General features: G+C 46.8%; 1 protein-coding gene across 1 annotated transcript; it reads right to left on the bottom strand.

The window, feature by feature from the left end:
* Positions 1-7126: 7126 nt before the first annotated feature.
* DMRT3 (doublesex and mab-3 related transcription factor 3) lies at positions 7127-20905 on the bottom strand. Its single transcript, XM_031449799.2, has 2 exons — positions 19868-20905; positions 7127-8233 (listed from the first exon to the last, which is right to left on the bottom strand). Exons 1-2 carry the CDS (start codon positions 20316-20318, stop codon positions 7269-7271), a joined length of 1416 nt encoding a protein of 471 aa, XP_031305659.2. The 5' UTR covers positions 20319-20905; the 3' UTR covers positions 7127-7268.
* Positions 20906-21613: the final 708 nt, after the last annotated feature.

A 21613-nucleotide genomic window follows, 5' to 3' on the forward strand; every position in this document is an offset into this window, starting at 1 on the left:
ACTTTAGAGAACTCATATTTGATTTTAATTAGGGAGCCATTTTACTGTCCGCTTACCTGTGATCCCTTCTTGGGGAATCGCTAGTCAACAGCACAACCACCAGCAACATGGAAACTCACTCAGTGGTGAGTTCACTCCTTAATAGGCTGGGGTGTCTCAGGAGTCCCCTGCAGGTCCAGTGTCGCAGGGCTGGGGGTGTGAATGCCTTAGTCCACAGTCACAACTGTCCTGGAGGAGAGATCCTAGAACGCGAGTGAAACAGAACTTAGCAAAGACGCCTCTGATACAGACTCACACCTTTCTTGTTTAGCCAAGGGATTATGACCAAAGAGCAGAGGGAAAATGCTGACTTCACCCACTTTACCTCCACAGACCTCCAGGGGGCAGCAGAGCTGGGAAGAGCATTCATTCATGTCAGCGGCAGGACGTCGCCCGTCCCACTGTATTGACGGGATGGCTGATAGATAGGGAGGGCAGCGAGGGTTCTGGTTGCTTGAATCCCCAGGATTCTGCAGCCCCATCCGCATTTCCCACCTCTAAGGGAGGCATCTCCAGATCCCAGGAAAAACCAGGGGGCTGAGCAAAGAAAGGCACAAGACCTCTAAAACACCCTGTGAACTCCAAGCCCAAAGAATGAACCCAAAGTGCTGAGACTGAAACCCGAAGCCAGCACTTCCGGGTAGTGCCCTTGGGCAGGTTACTTCTCTGCTTCCTCATTTAACTCAGGGGAACAGTAATGAAGTGAGTTAATAGATGGAATCTTGTAGAAGAATGGCCAGCACAGAGTCAGGGCTTTATAACTGATTGCTCCTGAGTCAAACCATTTTTGGAAAATGCTGGAGACTGGGTAGCGTTGATTTCTGTTGCTTTTGGATTGGATCTAGACAGAGCTTTTAAAATAATACCATCTAACAGGTGCTTTGAATTGCTAATTTGAGTAAGTCAGTGTTAGATTAACAAGATCTTGTTTATGGGTATAAGCATGGATTTATAGAACATGCTGCTGAGAGATGCACACAGGGGACTTTGGCAAATCAAATACTCCATTTAATAGGGAGTTCTGTATGCATCAAGCCCAGCTGCCAATTCCCAGGACTCTCTATGTAATAAAAAAATATCTTTCATACTAAACCACATTAGACACAATGTTTCTTGAAAGCTCAGGGTGTGCAGTGAATCACAGCCATTGCTGTGTTGGAGGTGTCTGGCGGGCGGGTTCACAGAAATCTCTGGGAGGGAGGAAACCACGTATGTCAGTATTTGCTGTGGGTGTTCTGATTCCTTCATCAGCTCTGTTTTCCGTATACTGTTGTCTACTCAGGCAGCCCCATATGACCTCTGTCTGCCTGGTGGCTGGTGGCCTGAGCTGGTTTTGGTGCAGGAACAGTCCTTAGAGACACAATGAGATCAGAATGGCGGCCGGAAACAACAAATGCCAGCGGGAAGCATTCACCAAAGGCTAGTTCTCCCCCTTCCTTCCAACATCCAACATCATATTTCTAATCTCAACTCCAGGGAGTGAGATTTTTCTGGACACTCAGTGAACTGAAACAACTTCCTATTTTGTCAAAGAGGACAGGTTGAGGAGATGGGATGGCAAAGACCGATCACCAATTCTTTGTATACTTTGAGCTGTTCTTTTGCAACTCATTCCCTGTTTCCTTCTCTCTCTCTTTCCCCAAAGTCCCTGCCACACTTTACTACAGCTTTGTGCAGAACAGAAAAAGGCATCTCCCAAAACAGCACCTTTCCTGGTCTGGCAAATTAGGAAAGAACACTCATTCTGGATCTGAGGTCCCATGTGCCCTCTTGGCTGAGCCCCTTGTTGCAAAACACAAAATACACAACCAGCCACAGCAGCCAGTGTCGCCCAGTGCCCCCCAGAGGCAGAGCCTGAGAGGAAGGCCAGGCCCTGCATGGAGAGCCAGTGGTCTGCTGGTGCACACAGAACCCACCTGTATCACCCCAGGTCCCAAGCCAAGCTCACCTGCCCTCCCTCGGGAGAAGCCGGCATGCTTCTGGTACCACCATATTTGGCTGGAAGACAAGAGATTCCATCTTCCCCAACACAACCTTCCACAGGCCTCTGGAATCTTTCACTTAAATCACAGTGTAAGTATGAGGTCACGTCTAAAACCACCAAGCAGTGACTCAAGTCCTCTGGAGGGATAATTTTTCTGAACAACTGCTGAGTTTACTTTTGCTTAAGTCCAGTGGCTTTGCCGACGGGATATATGAATCTCCTGACACAGCCTAACCACCCCAGCAAGCTCTCAGAATCCAATAGTAAATAAACCCCATTGTACTTGAAGGAAAAACCACTATCCTTGCTTTCCACCCTTCACCCTGAAATTGTAAATGATACTGTGGGGACAATGAACCCATCACTGAAGAGACCATCTGCAAAAGACAAAATTGCCTCTTCCAAGACTCCTCTGCCCTCTAAGATTGGAATTTGGGGAGGATGCATTCAGAAATGATTTTTCTTCCCAGTAATGACAACGCTCAGCACCACATAAGAAATGAAATTGAAGCACTGATCTTATTCTTCAAATACAGGATAGCTTCAGTATTAAAATTAACATATAAATTTAGCATCCATCTTATTTTCAACTCACTTCTGCTGAGTAAATGCACATATAAAGAATGAATCACTGAAACAGTATGCAGCGAAATCAAGTTCATTTTTCAAAGATGTCAGTTCAAATGCAGTCAGCGTCTGTTTTCTGGGCACCCAACAAATGTTCCCAAGACACACCCCCTCCCAATACCTCCCACCGATCCAGCCACAGGGCAACCTGGGGACCTTGGAACACGAGTCCCTGAAGAGCAAAGCCCACAACATATGACCGCTACACTGTGTACCCCTTCCCCAGTCCTCTTCTTTTCATGCAGTTTAGATGTTCCTAGGCTCTCAGAAGCCAGTCAATTACCTGTAAGCGCCTAAACCAGAGGTCCAGAATCACCGCCTGTTTTCCTTGGTACCTGTCGCCTTTCCAGGTTGCTCTACTGTTCATTTCAACCACAGCCAAGAGCCTGGCTAACAAAGGCCTTGCTTCTCAAGACATCTGTGAGACTACTTTTGCTTTCCTCATCATGTGTTGCTATTTCACAACGAGCTATCACCTCACACCTGTTAGAATGACTGTTACCAAAACGACAAGAGCTAATGAGCAAGTGCTGGCGAGGCTGCGGAGAAAAGGAAGCCCTTGTGCGCTGCTGGTGGGAATGAAAACTGGTATAGCCGCCATGGACAACAGTATGGAGGGTCCTCAAAAAGTTAAAAAAACAACTACCATAGGATCCAGCAATTCTACTCCTGGGAACATACCCGAAGGAAAACACTAACTCAAAGAGACACCTGTACTCCACACACACTGCAGCATCATTCACCAGACGTGGACACAGCCCAGGCCGGTCAATGGGCAAATCAATAAAGAACATGTTACTTATTGAGAGAAATAAGCCAGTCACAAAAAGACAGGTATGACATGATCTCACTTATACGTGGAATCTAAAGAAGCCAAACTGATAGAAACAGAGAGTAGATTGGTGGATGCCAGGGGCTGAGGGGTGGAGTAAATGGGTAGATGTTGGTCAAAGTTGTAGAGACTTCCATTTATAAGATGAGTAAGTTCTGGGGATCTAATGTGCAGACAGTGATTATACTTCACGGTACCATATTGTGTACTTCAAAGTGGCTAAGAGAGCAGGTTTTAAATGTTCTCACCACACACACACACACAAAAAAAAGTGTGAAGTGACGGATGGAGCGACTAGCCTTACTATGGTAATCATCTTGCAATAATGTGCATATATCAAATCATCACACTGTCCATCTTCAGCAAAGCTGTACGTCAATTCCAGTTTGCTAAAGCTGGTGGGCGGGGAGGGTCTGTTGCTCTCTCTCAAAGCTCCAGGGCCAAGCCTGTTTCAAGGTGTCACTACTAAACCAGAAAAGCACAGACCAACTGAAAAACTGGCAGCATTGACAACCGGAGGCACTTTAAGCAGCACTCCCCTTAGGGGGAAGGGTAACACACTTATGCTAATATCTGGTCCTTTACCAGCCAGGAGTTTCCAGAAACTCCAGAAACAGACATTTCTGATCCCAAATGTATACTCAGTCTAAGCATTAACAGTGACACTAAAGCTCCCCGCACTAGCCCTAGGGCGTGAACGAAGGCTGCGTACACGGCCAAGTTTACACTTGCCAGGGGCGCGTGGATGGGAGTGGGGGGTGGGGGGCGAGAACATCAGAGTGTGTATCCATCAGCTCTCTCATGTGGCCTAGATCTAAGAAGGAAACCCAAGGATGTGCTGCAGAACAAGCTGGTTTTCAAATCTTAGTGAGCTGAAGACTCACCTGGAGAGGATAATAAAAATGTAGGTGCTTAGGCTACCAGGGATTCTGAACTCAACAAGTGGGGCCCAGGAATCTCAACCACAAATTAAGCATCAGCGGGTGCCTGGACCACACTTCAGACACAATGACGCAGAACATGACCAAGACACCCACCCTCACATCAGAGATGAACAAAGCATTTACCCCCAGACCAGTAGTCGGCAGGTCCTCACTAGAAGGGGATGGAGGCACTGGTTTAATACAAACCGACTTTCTGTAAGCCAGGCTTGACTCAACTCCAAGTGTGCAGCCAAGGACCCAGGTACTTCATCAGTGTGACAGACGAGATTTAACAAGGAGTTGGTTGATTTTGTTTTTCTCTTCATCCAGGTGTTGTTTCACGTGAAAGAGTAACTGAGTGCCCATGGGCAGAGGAGTGTTTGTTTCCCTGGAATCCTACATGCCACTGCAGCAGAATGGTCTTTGAGAGCTGAGCTAAAGTCTAAGAGGTTTTGCCGCTTTAACCAGAGGAGCCTCTGTTGTCGGGACTGCAGAGGAAGCAAAACTGAAAGCAGGATATAGGATCTTAACACGCAGTTACTCCCTCTGACCCCTGACTACACTGCCTGCACCGAAGTAAACACGTCTTGCTTCAGAAGATTATACTGAGGATCAAACGTCCCTGCAGTAGCCCATGGATAAGCTGTCTTACAGACAGTTCCATTTTGCTGGCCGTTGTAAAAAGAAGGCTAGGACTTTGATGACCTGTGGGCTAAATCAAGCTGTCAGGGTACCGTGTCTTTGGCCAAGTTTTATGCAATCCAGGTCACTCGACCTGAAGATGTAACAGCTGAAGACAGGTTGTTTAGCATCGTTGTCTCATATAGGATCCGTTATCATTGTTCCTTGTTAGATAATTGTAGATAAACTTTAGAGATGAAAATACACTGTGCGAGGTAGGCCCAGATGTTACCAATCACTACCACACGGAGTGTCCTGGACATGTGTCTTTAGAATCAGAGGCTACCGTGTTGTCCTCTCCGGCCCCTCACTTTCTTCCTTTATGTAACACTAATGTTGAAATATAACCCTAACAACAAACCCTAGTTACTTTTAAGCAGTCTGGTATGTAACCATTTCAATTAAATATACATCAGTCCAACTAATATAAGGAATTTTTTTCCCCTTCAATGACTTCTCAGTCCAAAGGTGCCCAATAGAAATAAAAATCAGATTGTTTGTTTTAAATACCTCTTTTTATCCTGGGACCCAGGCGAGGGTGTTGGGCAGCTGACATCAGCTCCTGTCCCCCACTGAGGGAGCATCTCAGGCCAAGAGGATTTGCCCTTCTCCCTCCCAGACCGAAGAGCCCGTCAGCCCGTTACTCTTGCACTGAGAGCTCTCTGCATCCTTGTCTGTCGAGGCTTTTTATTTATTTTCTTATTTACTTTCCCTTCCATGTTCGTAAGTTTAAGGTCTGACCTCAGCAGTCATCTTTCTTCTCAAGCACTCTGAAGAATGGCAACAGTGAGAAGTGGCTGGCATGGACACCACTGCATGTCATTGTTTTAAAACTTACTTTTTAAAATATCTGGGCAAAGAAGCTTGCCATATACAGCGCCCCCCAAAATGCTTTTAAAATGAAGGGGGAAAGGCCTGGTTTCCAGGGTTTTGCAGTGGTCATCTTCCAAACCAGGATGGCACCTCCTCCAAGAATGAGGGAATTCACTTCCACATCCCAAATGCAAATAGGAGTATATACTGAACTTAACAGGAGTAACTGCTCTCCTTGGCTGAGTGCTTTCTCTATGTCAGGCAGGCACGGTGCTAAGCGCTTTGCTTACTGCCCACACTGTCCATTGTTTCATTTTCACTTTGTTTCTAATGGGATTCTCCATTACATACTCCCTGCTATTGTGGCCTCACGGGCAGGGAACTTGGGCAATACAAATGCTTACATGCAACAAGTATCTGCTGGAGAACGAATGAATGCACGGAGGGACTGAAATAAGTCTACTCTTGAACAATAAATTCTCGTCTTTCTGAATGCAGCCCCAAAACTTTAGCATTCATATTTCTTGAGGAGTGTCTCATTTAACTGAAACCTCGATCCATGCACTCTTAAGAAGCTTTTACATCAAGGATCTATTTTTAGAGGTCCTCATTCCACAAGGAGAAATGACATAAACCGAGATGATCTCCTTAGTTTATTTTTTTTCTAGACTCCTTAGCATGCTACATGAACCTGACAAAGCTTAATCTTGTGTTCACTTCACAATACATTTCATGCAGTTCACAGCTGTGATTGGTTTCACACTGACATTACACGTTTGGATTCAGCCATGTGAGAAGAATAATTCTTAATGGAGTTTGTCTCTGAAAACTGTCCAAGCTTAAATAAGCACATGAGCAGTTCACTCTATTAAGTACAGTCTCTCTTTAAAATGCAACAAGGATTTTAGCATAGGAATATAAGGTCCCTGTTTATAGTCCATCTGCAACCGAACCACTTCTTTAGGGCTCACATATCCTGAGGAATCCTCTTTCACAAAATTGCATTCAAGTATACTATTTTATTGAACATTCCAGGCCGAGATTAGGAGCAAGGCTGACCTTCAGCTTTACATCCTCAAATAAATCTTCCATGGACCCAAGGCTTTCCCAAGACTATTCTTAGCATTAGACTCTCTTTTACAACAAACATTCAGCACTAAAGCCACAGAGCAGAGCTATTTGGCATTTTCCAGTGAAGTGCAAGAAATTAAATAAGTTATGGTTTTATTGCTAAGGTATAGAATCAAGCACAAGTCACTTTGTCAAACAGAAGGAAAAGGTATACACAGGACGTGGCCTCCCCTCAAGGGGAGCCCAGGGTTCAAACGCACAGAAAACGTCACCTGGTCACCACCCACAGCGCGCCACTTCAGGAGGAGGTGTTGAGTATTCGAGAGTCTGAGGAGTCAGACCTCTCATCATAGTCGTCCTCAGTGTAGATGGACTGCTTTGACACGATGGGACACCCGTCATCAGGGATGGAGATGCGGGGGTCTTCGGGAGTGCGGGCGGGGAGGACGGGCGAGCTCCTGAAGACACTGGTAGAGTTAGTGGGGAAGGGGCTGACGTACTGGGACCTCAGCTGGTACTGCTGCTGCAGCGTCATGGTGTTCCACAGGGTGACGTCGTTGGGCAAAAAGGGGCTCGACTGGTTTCTTGCCAGAGTATTCCTCAGCATCAGAGGGTAGCGGGGCGGCTGGGGGAACGGATGCTGCAGGGGCACGGCCAAGGGGTTGGGGACCACGTTACTCGAGTCGGCAGAAAACCTCAACGTGTCTGGGACTCTGAAGGCTGAGCCCACGGACCATTTGGACGAGGAGATGGGGTAGGAGCTCAGGGTGTGTTCGAAGATGTGCCCATTGGAGGGCAGGACCAGGCCCTCGGGCTCAGCGGGAGTTCGGTCCGCGGCCACGCCGGATGAGCGGCTGGACAGGAGGACCTCCACGGCGCTCACCAGGTCCCCGCCGCAGCCCTTCAGGATCAGCTCGAGCACCGTCGGCTTCTGGTTGGGGAAGATCTTTTTCAACACTTCCAGGGGCGGTCTGTTGGCTTTCAAGCTGAAGGGCAGCGAGACGGTGCCCGAGGGGCCCTCGATCAGGAGGTGATTCTGTTCCCCGGGGTACTTGGGGCTGTCCGGGCGGCTCTCGGAGCTGCCCCCATTTTTCTGGACCGCGTACCCACCTTCGTCCACCGACACGACCTCTGGGCTCTCGGGTGTGAAGCAGCCCTTACTTTTGGCCAGGTCTGGGGAGCTCCGCTGGTCGATGTCTTTGTCACTGAAGGTCTCCGTGTTGTCGGCTGTGCTGCTGTCCCCAAGTCGTTCTTCAGTCAAATCTGAAAAGCAGAGAACAGCGGGGTTACTCCCTTCCTTTCCGGTGTGCATAAAGGGGAATAGATGTGCCCCGGGGAGGGCCCTGTGCTGGCTTTTTGGAAGGGGAACTGCTCTTGGTGGGTTATAACATACTACCGGACTCAAAAAAAAAAAAAAAATCCAAACTAGGTCACTGGCAAATGGCAAAAAAAAAAAAAAAAAAAAAAAAAATCCTGTAAATAAAAATCTAGAAATCAGAGGGATTCCTCAGAATGATGTGTGCAGGGAAGCCTTCCTTCAACACAGAACAGCAGCACGATACGTACAACCAGAGATGTGGCTGTCTACCAGTAACCATCTAAACAGGGACCAGGGACCATCTGTAGGGCTGAGGATAAACACAACCCAGGGAAGAACAGGAAAATGAGCTCAGGCTTGTCTTTTGGCTCCTCTTCTGCAAATGAGGTGGCCGATGTCATCCAAGGATATCATCAGCTGATGCAACACCCTTGTGCCTACAGAAAATTTTTAACGTTTTAAGTCCATTTTCTCATTGGCAGATTCCATGTTACATGTCTTGTGAACTAGCTGTCAGTGTGCTTCAAATCAGGACACTGTGTACAATAGCTAGTGGATACAACTGCCAGAGTGAAGGGAGAAGCCTCTATACATGGAAAACCCTCTTAAAAGGCCACTCAAGGTCCTGGCAGACTTGACTGCCTATAACCTGCACTACAGGGCAAGCAAAATCAGCTGTGAAACCTGGTTGTGGGACAGGCTGCCGGAGAGGAAGACGGAAGCAGCTGGAGAAGACCTGTGAAACGGGCGGGGAGCAAGACCCTCCCTGTGAAACAGGGCGTCCATCACACCAGGACCTGGGCTGCAAGAGGCAGCTATGTTTTCAGGAACTGTTTCATTAGTGAAGTTTATGGACAGGACTTCAAGATACCTTCCTGCACTATATACATTAAAAGAAGAGAGAAACCAAAAAAGCTCCCCAAATAAAGCAGAGATTTACTATGAAGTAAACCAGTTGCGAATTTAACATTTTGATCTTATGCCCACAAAGGCTGGAATTACAGTGCTAGGCAGGCAGAAAGGAAGTAAGAGGTAAGTGAAGACTGGTTTGCTTGCAGAAGCAGATTCTAGCAGATCTTTATAAAAAAGGAGTGTATTCTTTATAAACCAGCTATTGCGTATAGCTTGGGTTTTTATCCTTTTAAAAACATGTACCGGCTGTGTCTACTCAAAGCCAATGTTACTGATCTAAAGATGAAAATTATTAATGACCCAGTTGTCGGGCTGTAAACAACGGGTTTGCCTGTGTCTTCTGCTGCCCTGCCCTGAATAGCCTCATTGTCGCCTTCTCTGTGGGCACACCTGATTGTGTGTAGATAAGCAGCCGGTGAAATTTCATCAAAGCAGCTTCTAAAATCCATCTCCTTCTATTTGTTGTTGTTTTTCATTTCAAAAGCCTTAAACAAAAGCCCATTTATAAACGTTCTCCTAATATAACTGTATTAACTACAACGAAAAACAAAACTTTGATTCTTCACAAAGCAATAAACATGTGCTAAGCATAAATACATACTTTAAAAAATATTCTTACATTGTATCAGTGAAACTTTCAATCATAAATCTGATACAAAATCATACTTATCCCAAATTTGCATTTTAAGTAAACTGCTTCTGTTTCCAATACAAAATATCAGGTGTCCACATAGGGATCATCTGCAACCCACACATACTAAGCCATTTTTGCTTTCTGTAGCAACTCTGGGATATGCACAAAAGACCTGTTTTTGTGAGAGAAATCTGACATACTGTCTTCCCGCAATTTCCTAGGACTGGGGACCCAGTTTTCATCTCCTGGGTTAATATGTTATTTGTCCTTGATCCCAATGAGAAAAACAGCAACAAAAAAGCTTTCATGGCTTCATAGTCTAATCAGCTAGACCTGTTTAAACCATCCTGACTCATGACCCCACGCCTACCTCTTGGTATTACTCTATTATTAAACACTTGACAATGAGCAGACAGTGGCAGTATGTTAACTCAGCACTGAACCCAAGGCACAACTGGATTTTGGCCCCTGCTCAGTGGAGCTTGGGAAAACAAGTCAAATAACCTCCCCGGGGAAATACGGACATAAACTAATGTTTTGAACACTGTGCTCCTCTAAACGGTTTTCTTATTTCTTTAACTTTAGCTTTCATCATTTATTATTATCAGTATCAAGTATTTGTATCCTTGTAACTTGCAAGATACTGAGAGAAACAGAATAAAGGGTAGAAGACACCAGGAGGTGTAACACTAGCCTCTGACTGGTGGAATTTATTGCCAAGTTGGGGAGATAAGACACATGTGCAGGGGGGAAAGCAAACATAGGCAGAATTTGCTAGCGGCAAGTATGTACACATTGAACACATATGTTCAGAGCAGCATTAGCCACAAGAGCCAAAACAGTGGAAGCAACCAAGTGTCCATCAATGAGGGATGAATGGATAGACAAAATGTGGTCTATACATATAATGGAGTATTATTCAGCCTCAAAAAGCAATGAAATTCTCACCCATGCTACAATGTGGTTGAACCCTGAATACATGCTAAGTGGAAAAAGTCAAACGCAAAAGGACAAATATTCTATGATTCCACTTATATAACATACCTAGAATAGGCAAATTCATAGAGACAGAAGTAAAACGGTGTCACCAGGGGCTGGGGGAGTGGGGAGTGTGGGCTTACTGTCTAATGGGTTCTGAGTTTCAGTTAGAAATGATGAAAAGGTTCTGAAAGTGGAAAGTGGCTGCACAACACTGTGAATGTATTTAATGCCACTATACTGGTTTCAAAAGTTAAAACAGTAAATTTTATGTTATGGGTATTTTACCACAATAAAAAGGTAAAAGAAATATGATATAATATCACAGCAATAAAGGGGGTGGTGAGGTTTTTTTTTTAACAAGAAAAACAACTGGTTCTCCTGGGAAATAATGGGTTTGTAAATATAGCCCCAAAGCTCTAAACTTAGATACTTTTAAACAAAATGTGTGAACCTAAAAATAGCTTCCTATTTTAAAAGGTAATTTTCCACACCCCAAACCCTGGATGAGTTACAAACATGGAAGACATTTGGGAGAAATGTTTTGAGGTCTACCACCAAACTCGTTCTTCCACAGAACACTTCCAGAGCAGAAATTTAGCCAAAAGGGAACTAAGGAATGATGTTCTGGCTAATCTGATATATCTACCATTATGAAAATGTAGTATTTTTTTTCAAGATGGTAAAGGATCTACTGTCCCAATCAACTGGATATTGGACAGCAGGATTATAAACCTAACAATAAAAAATTTCACTTTTGTTTCTTGATCTGCAGAACAGGCCACAGCGGAATCTTCTATGGGTGCCAGCTTGTTCACCAACTGTGAGCCTCTAGGCTGCATAAAGCTTTGTCTGAATTTTCTCGTACTACCCTTTGCACCTGCCACCGTGACACCCCCCAGTGCAGCAAGCACTTCTGGTCACTTCTCAGAGAGTGATGGGGGATTGGGCTGATTCATCCACTCTCCCTGCGGGTTTCTGGGCTGATCAGCCTCTCCAAAGGGGTGTGTGGGCTGTGGCCAAAAAGTGAGAAAATCTAATAGGATGTCACAGAAATCAAATCTACAAATTCAGAACATTCCAACCAACCGAGTTCAGCACTGTTTATACTGTATTCAAAGGGGAGGCAGAAGGCGCTGAATGAAGCAGTGGTCTTTGTGCACCTGAGCACCGTATGAAGTCCTGCTAAAGGCTGCTGGGTAAGCAGGATCCCAGTCAACATCCACGGTGTTGGGGTTTCAAACCGGGCAAAGGAAGACTACCCTCTCACCTTGTACCAAGAGTAACTCCTCACCCAGCAGTAATTTCTCAAGGGCACAAATTTCTCAAGGGCTCTGCAAATTTACGGGGTCAAGTCTTGGTTGTACTGTTGTACCTAAACTGGAAGTACTGTAAATTATCTAACATAAATACAGACTTTCACATGTAATTACAGAGGGTGAGTTTTGAGCCCAGTGATAAAGTGTAATTTAATAACAGGTATTTCTTTACAACTGTAGATTTTTTCCTAAATGAACTTTATAAATTGTTCATGTTGGTTCAAAACATAAAGGCCTTCCTGGATATAGAAATGTGAAACTGCCAAGTAGCAAAATGAAAAGGAAATACTCCTCAAGTGTTTTAACCTCTTTCTTCTTGAAACTGACACTCTAATTCCTAGCACATAAAGACTAAGAATATATTTCAATTGATAATATTTTTAACCCCTAGTATATGTGGATGCTGAAAGCCAAAACTACTAGACTAAAGTAGAAAGAAATCCCTTTCATCTGATATTACAAACCAGTTACAAAAGTGATACAATCTGCTGTTTCTCCAGCTAAACATCTAGATATTTTAAAAATCTTACTAGATGTTCACTTTCAATTCGTGTTTTTCATGATATACAATTACAGCCACCCCTTAAATAAACTCTTCACAAGGGTAAAGAATTTTGTTTAAAGTAGATACTTAATTAAGAAGGAAAAGTTTTCTACGGGAAACAATGCTACCAACTTCAAAATATACATATGCCATAAGATAGCGACAAGACTTCAAGGAGAGAAAATGAACACACACACAACGGTGACTTCCAATATGAAATTACAGTTTACAAAATTTAACTTCCGTTAGTGGATTATTTTTCATATGGAAATGCAGTTCAAAAAATTCTAAGTATTCATTTCAAAGATTTTGAGTAAGCCCATCATCTATGGGAAGCAGACATTCCGCTCAAGACACATAAAAATGAAAACTCTTACTCACTTAGATATGGGGGATTTTACCCACTCTAATTATATCTACAAAAACAAAATACAGCATACATCCAGTGAAACACAAAAACAATGGCATAGAGATGGTTGTTTTCTAGTGCAAATGTCACTGGACATTTTTTTTTCTTTTGAAATCATGTCACGTATTTTGAAACATGGATTGTCACGTCATCATCTGTTCACTTGAGCTTTGGGGAACACACCTCTAAATAACTGTTCCCTGATGGGTCATTTTTAAAGCACACAAATCTTACAGCAATGGCAGGGAAGACGCCTGGGCTGGATAGGGCTTCCAGAAAAGACCACTGCTCAGTCAGAATTCAACAGGAAACACTTTTTACATCTTCTGCTGTCTTTATCTCGTACTAGAAGTGCTGAATCATAGAAAAGTGAATGGTTGAAAACTTAACATATAGCAGGGGATGAATATCAGTCTAAAATCTTTCCTTTTCTTCCTTTGGAGTGGGGAAGGGTGTGTGAAAAGTAAAAATAAATAGTCATGCTTTGCTTTTTAAAAAATCATTAACAACATCGGCTTAATAACAAATGAAGGAATCAGGATGATTCCTTGGGACCAGCATTTGGGGGGACATTGATATAGAAAAGGCTGAACTTAAAAAATAAGATTTGTAACTGTGGACTTTGTAAGTCCAGCAAAAATTTAGTTTTGATCTCTTTCTTGACTCTGAAAGGAATGCTTTTCAGAAGCAGGAGGGAAATTCACTCCACATGTATATTTGGTACTTATAAAAATGGAGCTGGCTACTCATTCATCCATCTACTTAACAAATATTATCAAATCCTTCACTCTGTGCCCATGCACTGTGCTAGGTAAGATTATACAGACATGATCAAAGCATTTGCCTCTTGGCTACTGAGAGCCTTACAATTTACTAGCTAATATTTTGCAAAATTTTCAAGTTATCTGTGCACTGAGTCATATTTTACATTGAAACACAGCAAGGAACCCAAAGGCCAGCAGCTGGGCAGACTGGTGTATTCATGGGAGGGAATATTTTTGTAAACAGTCACATATAAAGGCTATGGGTAGAACATACACTGAACTCAACTAAGTAATAATCAGTGGGAGACAAAAGCAGAACATTGATCCCAGCTTTGTAAAATTTGTTTGCCTAGTCACTGAAATCAAAAAGAGTAGAGATTCAATTAAAAAAAACCCTGATATTCTGAATGTTAAGTTTTCTGTAATATTGTTATTCAGTGGTTGTGCTTAATTTTTTACAGCTGTTTAGCTGTATAATAAAATGCAAAAAAAAATCCTAGTTATGTTTTAGCTACCCTTAGTTTCTTCAGAGAGCAGTAGTCTGCAGTGTTCAGACAAGAGAGTGACTCACTAAAGCCATGTAGGACTCTCGGGGAGGGATGTGACGAGATCCCAAGGTGATGGGCCTGGATTACCATCGTTCCACCACTCAGACCCCAACCTCTGCCACAAGTGAGCACCCATGCAAACTGCAGTGCAAGGCCCACTGTGCCACCAGAGCCTCATCAGCACTAAACATGGGGCTCAGGGACCTGAGGGACTAATGGTTGAGGGGCCACAACAGGTTAAAAAGCCAAAGAAAGGAAAAGAGCAGGAGGGAAGGAAGAGAAGAGAGGGAAAGGAGAGGCAGGCAGATGAATAGGTTTTCTTGTTCTGTCCGCCTCCCTGTCAGGAAGAAGTGCAACATTTCCAGAAAGAGGCTCCAAGTCCTCCAGGGATGTTGATTTATGAAGATTTACTCCCTTTCCCTCTGTAAAGCTGTTAGCAGAAAGTGCTGACTGGCTGCAGCAAAGAATTTCTCATCAATGCTCTTTGATTGTATTTTGCAAACAAAATGCCTGTTGCTTGGTAACATTTCACTTGAGCCTGACCTTCCCCGAAAGTTATTGCTATCAGATTCGATTTACACTGTCCTCCTGTGATTACTGTAATCTTTTAAACCCGGGAGCTCATCCATCAAGGAAAAGAAAAGTTGGTTGTGTAAGTCGAGAGCAGAGCTCTCGGCCAGATTTATAACCTGGAGGGGGTGTTGGGTGGGGGGTAGATTCTGTCCCGGATGGTAGGGGAACTCTGTGGTTCCCAAACATGAAAACGCTCGACTCTGGATTTTTCCTAACCCTGTGCTCAGACCCACCGGATGAGTACCAACGCCTCCCCGAGAGAGCCTGCCCCGGCAGCTCCTGCTCCACCTCGGAGAAAGTGGCTGGGAGACTCCCCAGAGCAACCCCTACCCCAAGCACCTCCCCAGGGGACTTGGGCTGGGCCCACCTCTGTGGCCTGGGGTTGCCAGATAGAACAGCAGAATGCCCAGTTAAACCCGAACTCAGCATAAATCATGCAAAATGCTTTCGTATAAGTATGCCCCATGCAATATCTGACATCCAATTTTTTGTTGTTGATTTGCAGACTTTTTTGGGTAGGGGGGTTGTAAGTCTGGCAACCTACCGAAGCTGGGAGGCACCGGGGCTGGAGCGGGTGGCGGGCGGCGGGCACTGCCCGCGGGGCTGAGAACGAGCGAGGAAGGAGCCGCGGGGACTTCGTGCCAGGGGACAGTGCAGCCACAGGGGAGCGGCGCTGCTGACACCGCGCGGGCGTCCCCGGGGCCCTGAGCCGCTGCCCGCACGCCGCCTTCCACTCGCGGCGCTCGGCCGCTCCGGGGCTGAGAGGCCGGGCGGCCACTCGCTGGACGCCGGCGGGAGAGGCCTGGAGCCAAGACAATCCCGGCGTCCCGCCCTCCAGAGCCAGCCCTGGGCTAAGATTTGGAAGAGACCAGTTGGTCTCGCTTATTCCTTTCCATTTGGTTGGTTTTTGTTTTTTAAAGTGCACTCTGAGTCAGGCCCCGTGCCCCAAAACAAACCATCTTAAATAAGCAGATTCCGTTTCAGTTTCATAGCTACACTTCATGAATGGTTTTGAAATCTCCCCCTCTTCTTTGCTTCCAGCTTCTAGTCACAGAGGATTTCCCACCCTGGCCTGGACCAGTGTTCTGGCAATACTCATTATACCTGCAAGTGTGTCTGTTCTTTAAAAAATTAAAACGTAAAATTAGGAAACTGACCAGATAGGACCTAATCAAACTGGAGGTGAAAAGCCCAGAACAAGCATAAAGATGCTAGGAGGTGCCGGAGGTAAAATAAAATAAAGGCAGTTTTCAAAAATCTTCCAACTTCTTTCCTTATAGGTCTCCTGTTCGCTCCTTTTCAGGAGAAACAAGCAGGAAAGGAGATTCCTGTTTAATCCTGCTCTCTTATTCCTAATCAAATATGATGTTTTCGATTTCTTTTCCTTTAAGAAAATTTTAAACAACTTGTTTATGTATTTATTTAATGGCAGATGTAAACCTAGGAAAAATCTGTAGCCACCATGGACCTTTCCTCTCTCAGCTGGAGCAGACCAAGGATACTCTCCAGGAGGAAGAGTTGGAGGTTGGGGAAGGTAGCCAAACACAGGAGTGTAACTTTAGCTTTTCACCTTGGTCGTGACCCTTAACTTTCCTCAGCTCTAGAGCCCATGTCCTGAAAGGCTGGCTTGGCTGGTTGAAGCTGCTGACTCAGATACACTAAGAGCTGAAAGATGTTCACGCTTCCCAAGATATTTTTATGACGGGAAGGGATGGGGGAGTGAGGAGGATGAAGAGGGAATGGAAAGGAAACAAGTCAGAAGGATATATTTAAAGAAGTTTAATTTAGAATTTGGGGTTCAGTCAAAATCTAATAATTCTGGGCCAGTCACAGATGATAATCAAGGAGCAGGGGAAATGCACACTCAAAAAGAAAAAAAAAAGGGATACTTTAATCCATAGCTAGAAGTAATAACATGAAAATACGAACATTCTTCTTAAAAGCACTGCCGCATTGAAAAGGATATTAAACATAATACATTGTTAAATAAAATAATCCCCATTCCTTTAAGGAATCTGAAGCAGAATTTGGGAAAGAAATTTCCTCTGGCTATGAAACTGAGCTTTGCTATGACTGTTACTCCCTAAACAGGGTGATTTTTCCCCAGTGGTGCCCAACAAACATATCCTTCTCTAGGACATGTGCCTTTCTCAGGGATTTCTGGAGAGCAGAAAGGACTCCGTGTGCTTGTGCACCTGCATTCGTACCCAACAACAAAAAAAAGCATGTCTCTACAGCTATGTACTAAAAGGACTAAACCATGTTTTTGACAGAAATCACAAAGAAACATATCTCCATAATTTGTCAGCACATATTTAGAGACTCCTAACGTTCTGTGAACTTACTGTACACGTGGACATACCATTCGAATAGAGCTTCACTTACTTCTCTACATGTAGTGAGCTACTTGTCCAGAAGCATATCTGATATGCTTCTCAGTATACATGGTATGTTACGTATGAATACATTGTAAGAACAAATGCAAGAAAGGTATAAAACATACAGCAACCAGCAGTTTCATCTAAGCAGTTTTCCCTAACTTAAACCCCAAATGGGCTTTCTCCGTACAAAGCATTGCCTAGAACTGACCCACTTGCGTGCTTGCCTTCTTAATGGAAAACAATGATCTGTTCCTTTCCTGGCCCCCTCACCATCAGATTGGTGACTGGCTTTTTTGGTGACTGGCTTTTTTGTTGTTGTTGAATGGAATTAGGGGGCTCAAACCAATTGAAAGAAGAAAGCAAAAGTTATATAAATGAATGTGTAAGGTGTACAGCAGGACTAGCCGGACACAGCCTTGGTCCCTGATGGCTCCGTCCCCCAGAGCCATCACTCTGACCTCTTGTTGTGGTAAATCCCATTCTCCTTTGCAATTAATTGTCTTCAATTGAGAAGGCGCAGGCTATCCCTGAATACTTGGTTTTGAGTAAAAGAGAGAGCACCAGGTCTGGTTTGTCCAGTTGAAATCAGTCTCCCTCTCCGGTTCTCTCCAAGCATGTATCCTGCTGCTCCTGCTGCAGCTACTGCTCTGCCTTTCTTCCTGCTCTCACTCCCCGCCTCCAAGGGTTGTTTTTGGCTTGGGGACACTTTAAAAGCCATGAACTTTGGCCATCCCAAAGAAAGGTTTGAAAAGCACAGGATGTGTAAAAAATCCCCTCTTGGACAATCCCTGAACCCAATGCGCTATTACTGGGTTGCAGCTGGGCAGGTGGCCACTGCAAAATGCTACCATGGACACAAACTCAGACACTTGCCCCAGTGTTGGGGGAAATGGAGACTGAGAAACTGGAAACAGTGAAGTTAAAAAAAAAAAGTTACTGGCATGGATCAGCTTCTAGAACTGAGACAAAACTCTCCTAGTTACTTGCTCTAACTTAAAGGAGAAAAACAAAAAGAAAGTTCTTTCTCCCCAATTACTATTCTTCTGTGGCAAATCCATAAATATGATGAGATCACAAAAGAGAGACAACTGGGGGAGGGCATTACTCAGAAAAATGCTTATATCCTACCTTGTATTTAATATCTACAAAATCCATGTTCAGCAAACTCCTATCTGTCCTTAAAATACCCAGTTCTGCTCTTCACCATAAGATGTTCTCAGAGCTTCAGGTCTAGAGAGCATAACTGAGCAACAGGGCAGCAGAACTGTGCCTGCCAGGCTGCCTACCAGCTCACCCCAAAACAGCGTTTCCCCAGCTCCACACAGCAGCCCAATGCCCAGCAAAGCCTCTCTCTGGAAGCCAGAGGTACTGTCTTTGGGCAAGGGGGAAGTTGGGGAGTTGGCAGAAACTCTATTAGTTCTACCTACAAGGGGGCTCTGGGCCTTCTAGGGCCTTCCATCTCTGAATTCCAGCATACCTCATACCCTCTCCCTGAGAAGATGGGCTTTTATCCTTTGTACATTTGCCCCAGCGAAAAGGAATCATCAAACACCTGTCCACTGAATTCCAAGAGCTTAAAATCAAAGTAGCACTTGGGCTGGGCAGGACAATAAACTAGAAATTCTCCAGGAGAGACTTAGATGGGGTCGGCAAGGCTCCGGAGGCCTGCAGGAGGGAAATCGCTGGAAAGGAGGGGGAAGGGCCGGGTATGCCCACCTCCAGGGCTCAGGGCAGATCCATGCTCTCTAAAGCACAGAAGTGGAGAGGAGAGGGGAAGACAGCAGGAGGCCCAGGCCCACTTAGAACTGGGGAAATCAAGTTTTGTTTATATTTCTTTAAAAGCGCAGAGACTGCTGTGGGCTGCATGTGGAATGGTGTTAAAGGGCCCGGGCGGTTCTGCAAAGAGCTGACTCTGGGCTAACCAGATTCTGGGTCCCCGCTATCAGTCTGGGGGCCTTTCTGGCCCTTTTTACTACTGCTTCTAAATAGGGCTTCTTTCAACAAATTGCAAGAGGCTGGAGGCCACAGCAGGCTTCTAGAAGGGCTTGTAGTTCACTCTAGTTTCCCGGGAAGCTAAGAAGAACACCCCGAGTCAGCCAAGCCTTGGGCCTTGGCTCCTTCCCGACACCTATCCATATCCACCTCTAGATGCAAGGCCCTCTAAAGCCCGCAGCCAGAAAAGCCCGTCCGCACGGTGGTGTATGTGCCCGCGTGGATTCCACGTTGGCCCTGTCTCGCCCTCTCTATTTACCCGCGCCCCGTTAACCCGGGGAAGGCACCTGGCTCGCCCGAGGCGCCTTTCCCGTGGGCGCCTGGGTTCTACATCGCTGGATCCAGACTGAAGGCCGCTTCTGCCGGGAGAGGAAGGACCGGCTTGGAGGGAGTTGGGGCGGAAGGCCCCTTCGGGCCAACTTCCCCAAAACTCGCCTCCGGGCCTCCCTGACAAAGGCGCAGCAGCCGCTTCGAAGTTTTTTCGCCCACGCGCCGGGCAGGGGCCCGCGCCGCCGCCGCTCTTACCTGGCTTGGCGAGCAGCGTCCCGGGCTGGGGCTCAGTGGCCCAGCGCAGCGCGGCGGCCGCAGCCAACTCGGCGGCGGGGCGCGGCGGCGGCGGCGGCGGCTGAGACGGCTGCGAAGTCGACGGCGGTTGCGGGGCGGCGGCGCCGTCTCCCGGCGGCGGGGGTCCGGGCAGGGCGCGCAGCGAGTCGGGGATGAGGCTCTCCAGGCTCTCGTTGGCCTGCTGCCGCCGCAGCGCCACCTGCGCCGCCATGACCCGCTGCCGCTCGATGATGAGGATGCACTTCTCGCAGGTGCAGTCTTTGAAGCGACAGTAGCGCTTGTGGCCCTTGAGCCAGGACAGCACGCCGTGGTTGCGGCAGCGTGCGCACTTGGGCGTGCGTTGCAGGGGAGCCCGCGGCGGCTGCGACACAGGGCCGCCCATGTACAGGTAGGGGGAGCCGTAGCCGTTCATACCCTGGGCTCCCGGAAGAGCTGGCAAGCTGGCGGTCTGGGAGCGCTGGACGGCGGGGATGTGAGGCCCGCTCGGGGGCGGCCCCCGGGTGGTGCAGTCCTTGGTCCCGCAGTCTCGACGGCCGCGAGCGCTCCGGGGTAGCCGGACGAGCAGCAGCCGTTTTTACAGCTCCCGCGGCGCTCGCAGCCTCAGCCTCCCGGCTGGCGCTCCACCAATCCCACGCCAGTAGCGTCTCCGCCAGCCGCTGCTTTGGCGCGCACGTCCTCCCTCGCCGAGGCGCTGCGGCGGCCAACAGGAACCGGCGAGAGCTCCGGTTCAGGTGTGAGCCTGCTCGACTGCAGCTCCCGCGCGCGCCGGCCCGGCCGGGCACTGCCTCCGCCGCCCTCCCCCCACTCCTTCTCCCTCCCACTGCCACCCCACCCCCACCCCCGGGGTCCTGGTCCCTTGCACTCCCCACCCCACTCCACGCCTGCCTCCTTCCTTCCTGCTCGCGCCCCTCGAGTCCCTGCACTTCAGCTTCCTTGCCACCTGCAGCCAGGCCACTCTCACGGGGGCGCTCACGGCCCCCTCCTCCAAGCTGTCTGCGCTTCCCCAGCCCGCGGCGGGAGGGACTGCAGCGCTCCAAGAGCGGCAGTGCACGCGGGGCGGGGAAGAGAGGACTAGCCCGGGTGAGGGTGGGGGTAGGCGAGGGAGGTGGCAGTTCCCCTTCGCTCTCTTCCCTCCCTCCAGGTCTGATTTGGCTGCACCAAACCCAAGGCCGCTTTTATTCCCATACTTAGTTTCAGAAATGCGGCTCTGGGAGAACCGGTGCCTACTGGAACATTGCAGGTGCACTCGGGGCCCGGCGTGAACTGAGAGGGTTTTAAGTTGGAGGGTTCGGAACCAAGCCCCGCAGCCCCTGGCGGGAAAAGTTGGGGGTAGGGCAGTGGAATTGGTTCGAGAAATTTTGGCTTTCTTGATTTTCTTTTTCAACATTTGTTTCCTTTGCTGCTGTAGAAGAAAACGAATGTTTTTGAAAATCTGCTGGCCCAAAGATGACAACCCATTTTGCAGGCTATTTCAAAGGGAATAACAGCCCCCCCCCTTTGGCGCAGAGTTTCTCTACCCTCCTCCCTATGTTTTAATGAAAAAACAGCCTCTGTCCTGAAAGGCCGGGAAGAGCTCTTATGCAGGATTTGCTTAAGTACTGAGTCTAAACTTTCAGAGAGCGAACGAAGAGCCACACTTAGCGCCCCTAAAGTTACCTAATATGATCGCCCCTCTGTCCAGAAATCTTTGAGAGAAACGGAGGTCTG

The sequence above is a fragment of the Camelus dromedarius genome, chromosome 10 (genome assembly GCF_036321535.1).
Source record: "Camelus dromedarius isolate mCamDro1 chromosome 10, mCamDro1.pat, whole genome shotgun sequence".
Taxonomy (NCBI): Eukaryota; Metazoa; Chordata; class Mammalia; order Artiodactyla; family Camelidae; genus Camelus; species Camelus dromedarius.

Excerpts from the sequence above, each read along its gene's own strand:
- DMRT3 (XM_031449799.2), bottom strand. The coding sequence starts at position 20,318 with ATGAACGGCTACGGCTCCCCCTACCTGTACATGGGCGGCCCTGTGTCG. Across the intron at positions 8,234-19,867 it reads GACGCTGCTCGCCAAGCCAG|ATTTGACTGAAGAACGACTT; the intron begins GTAAGAGCGGCG and ends TCTGCTTTTCAG.